The 7,033-nt window shown below is 41.0% G+C and overlaps 1 protein-coding gene across 5 annotated transcripts in view; it reads left to right on the top strand.

The window, feature by feature from the left end:
* Positions 1–1,331: 1,331 nt before the first annotated feature.
* ccdc88b (coiled-coil domain containing 88B) overlaps positions 1,332–7,033 on the top strand; it is a 44,005-nt gene continuing 38,303 nt past the window's right edge. For 4 of the 5 annotated variants that reach the window (XM_040120732.1, XM_040120734.1, XM_040120735.1 and 1 more), the window contains exons 1-3: positions 1,899–2,100; positions 3,334–3,482; positions 4,746–4,854. In XM_040120732.1, coding sequence (XP_039976666.1) covers positions 2,041–2,100; positions 3,334–3,482; positions 4,746–4,854 — 318 coding nt within the window. In that variant the 5' untranslated portion in view covers positions 1,899–2,040. Of the gene's footprint in view, positions 1,534–1,898; positions 2,101–3,333; positions 3,483–4,745; positions 4,855–7,033 lie in introns of those variants that run through there. The other variant, XM_040120733.1, reaches the window with a different exon arrangement.

Here is a 7,033-nt window from a genome sequence, read left to right as displayed (position 1 = left end):
TCATTCTTCTCAAATAAATCTATATATCACAGAATTAAGTCAATGAATGCTTTATTTTATTAAAAAAAAAATAGATAACCATGCTTTCAGTGGTTGCAGAAAGACGTGATCTTTAATTATAAAACACATGTAGTAGGGGTTGATAAATAGAGAGGTTGAAAGTTTGGTATTAAGTCCTTTAGAAATATTATCTATAGTAATTCAATGATTCGTTTTCTTACAGTTACAACAAAACAAAGTGAATATACTGCTCAGAAATAAAAATTAATAAATAGATGAATACACAAGCAGCACTGGCAAGCAATTTTTCACTGTCAGTCCTTAAACATTTAAAATTCCCAGGATTTAAGTCGAAGAGGACACCTACTGTGAACCACTTGTGTACAAAGAGGTGCGTACAACTGCACAAAAAACCCACACGAGTAACAACCTACAGACCATCAATCTACATATTCAGATAGAAAGAGGTTCATATAGCAATAAATCCACATGCCAACTGTAATCAGCCAATACAGAATGATAAAAGAAATAAGTTGTACTGCAGGTGCAGAGCAAAATGGTGTTCACTATATTAAAGAAATTATCTCTTGCACCTGCAGAAAAAATGGGATCGGTTACAGTGTTTTTGTCATGGAAAAAATGACGTAATTCATAATTCCACAATGGGCAAATGGAAATTGGATTTTAAACCACCAGAGGTCACCATTGCACAGTGCTTGAATAAATCTCGGCCGCGTTCTGTTGAGGACTTGGAGGAGCCCCGGAACCTCTACAGCTCTGACAACTTGTTGGTAATAAGTTTCATTCAAAGCCCGGCGGTCGCTGCAGGACCTTACACCGGGCTCCATGGCGCTGGGGTTTTCCTATGGAAGTGATCTGCCTGGTCAAAGAAAAACAGACCAAAACAAACAAAAACAAACAAAAAAACCCAAACATATTGTATGTTTGTTTCGTTTAAGTTTTGGTTTTACAAAAAAGGTCAACATTTTCACGTTTCTGTCGGTAAAGGCACAGATAATGAATTCCAAATTATATTGCTGACAGACAAACTGTGCTGTTTAAAGAACACGTAGGGAAACGAGGCCTGAATTCGCACCCATCTCTGCACACACAACGCACGTTTTTGTCCTTATTGTATATTTTTAGTCATATAGTTTCTGGTAAGGTCTCTGTGTAGGTTTGCTGTGGCGCGGAGTGAGAAGATGTCAGTTCAGAGGGGTGGGGGGGAAAAAAAAAAAAAAAAAAAAAACGCAACATGTGAGTTTTGAAAATTCCGGTGCGGTTTTGCAATGAAACTGACACACACACAAACAGAGAGAGGAAGAGACAGCGAGGGGAAGGGCCGCAAAAATGTCAAACTACTTCACTTGACGCGAGATGGATTCTCTCTCTTTGACTCAGTACTCACAGAATGTTGATAATATTTTTAATTAGCCAGACTCTGTAGTGTTTCACAGCTCTCCTAACACAACAATGGACCCTAACGTTATGGAGATAATAGAGGAATTCATGGAGAGTGCGTTGGCGCAATGGGTATGTCATTTATCATTTATCACGGTCGGTTACAGAAAAGGGCATCATTTCTAGAGGCCACGAGGTGAGAATAAAAACGGAATTGCTTTGTAGAAACCGCGCGAACTAGAACCTGGAAGGTGACCAGTCCTGTAGTAGGTCCTACATTATTTCCACTCACAAATACCTAAGACTTGGGGTCTTTTCGAGCAGCCTGCTTTCCAGTTCTATTCGCCCAAATAAATATAACAATAAGAGATGAATAAACAGCAAAAAAAAAAAAAAAAAAAGAGAGAAAAAAACGCAACATGTGAGTTTTGAAAATTCCGGTGCGGTTTTGCAATGAAACTGACACACACACACAAACAGAGAGAGGAAGAGACAGCGAGGGGAAGGGCCGCAAAAATGTCAAACTACTTCACTTGACGCGAGATGGATTCTCTCTCTTTGACTCAGTACTCACAGAATGTTGATAATATTTTTAATTAGCCAGACTCTGTAGTGTTTCACAGCTCTCCTAACACAACAATGGACCCTAACGTTATGGAGATAATAGAGGAATTCATGGAGAGTGCGTTGGCGCAATGGGTATGTCATTTATCATTTATCACGGTCGGTTACAGAAAAGGGCATCATTTCTAGAGGCCACGAGGTGAGAATAAAAACGGAATTGCTTTGTAGAAACCGCGCGAACTAGAACCTGGAAGGTGACCAGTCCTGTAGTAGGTCCTACATTATTTCCACTCACAAATACCTAAGACATGGGGTCTTTTCGAGCAGCCTGCTTTCCAGTTCTATTCGCCCAAATAAATATAACAATAAGAGATGAATAAACAGCAAAAAAAAAAAAAAAGAGAGAGAGAAAAAAAAGAAGCCTAGATCCTATCTTTTTGTTACTGTGAACGGCAAAACAAAAACTCCACTTCTCGTTTTGGCAGCTTCCCTTGCCTCTTTATGGCGAGCTTACTTTTTTTTCCTAGCCTCAACACTTCCGTGTCCCTGGGCAGTTTCTGATTCGAGAATAATACAAAGTTATCGGCAGCGTATTCAAGAGAATATAGTCTCACTAAAATCGGTCGAGGGTTTGTAGCATTTGTGACAGACTGAATTTCCACCTGGGAAACCAATTGGCCCAAGGGTTGTTTTTTTTACCTCTTCTGGTCAACGAACAGTATTTATGATATACTGTGCTGAACCTTTTGAGGAACTTGTTTTTATTGTTTATTGGAGGTCAGAAGTCAGGTTCAACAGGATGCCTACAGCTGGCAGAGGATCAGTATTTAGTCAAGGGCACTTCAGCAGGGCGGGTGTTCAGTGACACGAAAGCTCTCACCCTGCTCCACATATGTTGAAGGACATCCACTGTAACTGCTCGGCTACCATGTCTACCCCGTTGCACAGTGTCACGAACCGCGCTGCCTCACCTCATCAGCAACCGACTCCAGCTTGTTACTCTGTTTACACACAGTGCAGTTTCTAGAAGGTGCAGGTGGGAATAAACCTCATTATATTGCAGTTTGTACTGGCACAGCCCTTCTTAGCCGAGAGAGAGAGAGAGAGACCTTGGCTGCAGTCCTGCTTGGCTGCCTGTCACTGCGAAGCGCTTCCCAGTGTGAGAGCACAGATCCCACCTGTCCAGACAGGTGCACTGACTCAAGTGGCTTCCTCTGTGAAAATGTTTGCGCCTCTCCATCTCCTTGTCTCTCTCTCTGTACCTTTTTTTCTGCTCCTGTCTCCTGTCTCCCTTGTCTCGGCCACCCCGTGGAACACACTCATGCTTTTCTCCAACCCCACAGCATAATCCCTCCCTGTCTCTCACAGGTTCAGCTGTTTGAGAAGATGGTGGAAAGGGAGGATGGCATCCAGCTGTACAGTCAGTATATGGAAGTGAACTCAATTTCCCAGAGTGCCCGGGATCGCTACCTAAGGCTGACGAATGGGATTTTTCTCAATGAAGTCATGAGGGTCATGTAAGGTTGATTTAGATTTTCTTGCTTCATTGCCTTGCGGCCTTGCACTGGCTGCATAAAGGGAGCACTGGACAAGGGATAATATGAGCTAATTTGATGAATGTGGGGACATTTTTTCAGTGAATTGACAGTTTTTGGAGGAGCATTTAAATTCTAAATTAGAAATGAAAATAAAGGAGTCTTAAGTGCTAATTTTATGCCATTTGTGGGGACATTTACAGTACAAAACTAAATACAACCTTTAAAAATTGGCCATGGCTTCTATTAAAAAAGTAAAAAGTGGAAATGGGCCCACAACCCATTCATCAATTAAACTCAAAGGCAATATATAGAATGAAAACCATTAAATAGCATTAAAATAAGTAAGACTAATTAGTAATATGTAAATATGACTGGTTTTTATCATGTTAGGGGTATGGCTTTAGGAATGGCAAATTCATGTCCTCCTCAAGATGAATTGTAGTCACTTTGGCGTTCCCCTCACATTTAATGTTGCACCATCACCAGATTTCCATTTTTATTTGTCCAGTTCCTTGTTTCGTGGTCAAATACCTGCAAAACTAGTGAAATTTTCCTTGCGTTTAATACTAATTAGCTCATGTTAGTATGCTAACACACTAAACTGAGATGGTCAACATTGTAAACATTATACCTTCTTAGCATCAGCTTGTTAGCATTGTCACTGTTAGCATGCCAGCCTGCTAGTGTCGGATCAGAAGCACTGCTGCGCCTAAGTACAGCCTCACATAGCCGCTGGCATGCCTGTAGACACTAAGCCTAATTTTTAATTGCATAAAAATTGATATAAAATTGATCAAATACCCTTTTGCAAACTGACATTGTTCTGCAGCCAGCATGAAAGGATGGCATAAGACCCATTAGTATGTGCCACAAATTTCCAGCGAATCATGCAACGGGGGTTCTGTATATGTGCCATCCCGTTAGGCGTCTCTGCTGGATTCCTTATCTGCGTGTTCAAATTTCAGCAGAATAAAACCTTTTCTCCCTCAACAGGCAAGACAAGATCCTAGTCAGTATTTGCCGAACAGCTGATTAATTTGGCCTGACGTAAAGCCACGTTATTTCAACAAATAATTGCATGAGGATTCTCACTGCCTGCTTCTCAGGCTCATTAAAATTTTATTCACTCTCTTCTTACATGCATCGTTGCATAAGAATTTCTCTTCTGGAGGAACATGGTGCTGGGCCGTTTGATCAAGTCGCAGTAAATACACCGCCTTGTCTTTTCTGTGTTCCTCCCAGAGACCCAAACCCCAAGGTGGAGCGGCTGTACGACAGTGGGAGAGATGACCACATGCTGAGAGTACAAAACTTTTCTATTTTAAATCGGCACCTCAGAGCCTTCTACCAGGTAGGGAAGGTTCACGGGGGCGGGGTCAGTCTATTTAAACATGGCACGGTTTGTTGACTCCTGGAAATTGTTTTGTCAAACTATTTTCAAGGTCAAGTCTGATCTTTCCCACCCATCTAATCAAATATCTATCCATTCGTAAATGTCAGTGTGCTGCAAATTTGCAAGAAATCTGGCTTTAAACTTTCTGTTAATTTATTTGTCTTGCGTATCGCTCTTTTCTCTAAGCCTTTATGAATTAATTGCCATCTAACATGTTGTAAAAAGTCAGTTTGAATTGAACTTGTTAAATTTACTTGTAAGATACTTTGACGTTTTGGAAAACATGATTATTTGCTTTCTTGCCGAGTTATATGAGAAGATCGATACCGCTCTCGTGTCTGTCCATTCAACAAGTGTTGAAGCTACAACCAGCAACTGGTTGGTCAATTTTTTTTCCATATTGGATGTATGGTGTTTTCAAGGACTGTCCACTGTAGTAACTGATATACAGCTACACCCTCCAAACCCGGGCATACCCAGGAAGTTGGCTTTTGAGTAGCTGTTCACTGTAGGGACCACTATGCATGAAAGGGCCAACACGTTATATCTTGCTTGTTTTATCAGTATAAAAACCAAAGTGTAAAAGCAAATTCCTGGAGTCTTTTTAGTCACTGTGCCCGAGCAAGAAATTTCCCCCGTAAAACCACAACTTATCATTTTCACACTTCAGATTTAATTGAGGTTAAGAAAACAAGCTATAAGTCTGAGTGATTAGTGAGCTCTGGCTAAGCTAGTATTTACTATACAGACATGAAAGTGGTATTGATCCTCTCATCTAACTCTCTGCAAGAAAGTGACCATGTGTATTTTTCTAAAGTTTCTAACAATTCCCTTGATTCATATTTATGGTAGCTTATGTCTGTGTAAGTAAAACCTCACGGGAAGTAATGCTGAGGCGAACCTCTGACACAGTGATACAGACTAAAACAGTCATTTGAAAATGGTCTGGATTGAGATCCGTCTGATGTGTTTTTAGAAAAACGTTTTGAATAGCCCTATTCACTCTCTCGAGCAATCTCTGGCAAAAAGTTCTCCAAAAACACTGGTGTAATGGCTTTTTTGTGGATGTACTGAAATGAATCTCAGTTCATTATAAATAGAAAAGCTTCGTGAAAATGCTGAAACATAACTCAGCACCACGCCAAACGGCAAGGGAGAGGGGAAGATGGAGGAGGGCGGAGAAGCAGTTGTACTGCTGTAAGGTAGTAAAAACACAGGACAAGATGAAGCTCAACACTCAGTCTCAACCCATGAATACTTTGCCTCAGAATATTTTAGAAAGTTTGAAGTGTATGCAGTGGGTGACGGAACACTTGCACGAAAGAGAAGCTGAAACTACAGAAAATGTCCACCCTTGGTAGACCTGTCCCTGCTTGTTATCGGGCAAATGGAGTAAAAAAAAAAAAAAAAAGTGCAGGAGTGGCCAGCTGAATCTTCTAGCTGCAGTTATGGTCAGGGGGTTGAGGAGGGAAAGAGAAAAAAAATCTACCAAATAACTCTCCTCGGTGGCATGCATTTCATAATGCGCATTGTAGGAGCCTGTGGCATTTGAGGAAATGACACAATTCTTTCCCCGGAGGATGATTCAAAGGCTTCAGCAACACTAGTGAGGTGGACTGAACATGCACTGCTGAGCTTGTCACACAAAATGAGAACACACGTCTACAAGGTTTCACTTCCTAATTTTCAGCGATTCACTGATGTCCCTTAAAAGCCCAGAGCAGCACAAGACACTGGCGATAATTGGGAAGCACATATCTGTTAGAATTTCACCCGGTGTATCTAGAATAGGCTCCATTGTCACTGTGAATGGTTATTTCCTCATCGGTCATGCTTTTCACACTTTTATTTCTCATGGTCTGTTTTTTGTTTTTTGTTTTTTGTTTTTGGGCTGTTTGGCTGTGTATCACAGCCACGGCAACAGTGTGCAAACCGGCAAGGCTTAATCTGCTGTGGCTTCAGCTTCTCTAATGGAGCAACTGAGCCCTTTGTGTGGATGATACAGACGTGAAGGCAGAGAACCGCTACAGTTTAGACTTATGTGCACTGTACAAGTGTCGTCTAAAAGCACCGTGTGACTGTTATTATTGTATTTGTTCTATTTGTTTGATTCTATTTGGTTCTATTCAATTCTATT

The sequence above is a fragment of the Xiphias gladius genome, chromosome 23 (genome assembly GCF_016859285.1).
Source record: "Xiphias gladius isolate SHS-SW01 ecotype Sanya breed wild chromosome 23, ASM1685928v1, whole genome shotgun sequence".
NCBI classification, from domain to species: Eukaryota; Metazoa; Chordata; class Actinopteri; order Istiophoriformes; family Xiphiidae; genus Xiphias; species Xiphias gladius.
The sequence above is the reverse complement of the archived record's forward strand: the minus strand, read 5'-3'. Positions and strand labels throughout refer to the sequence as shown.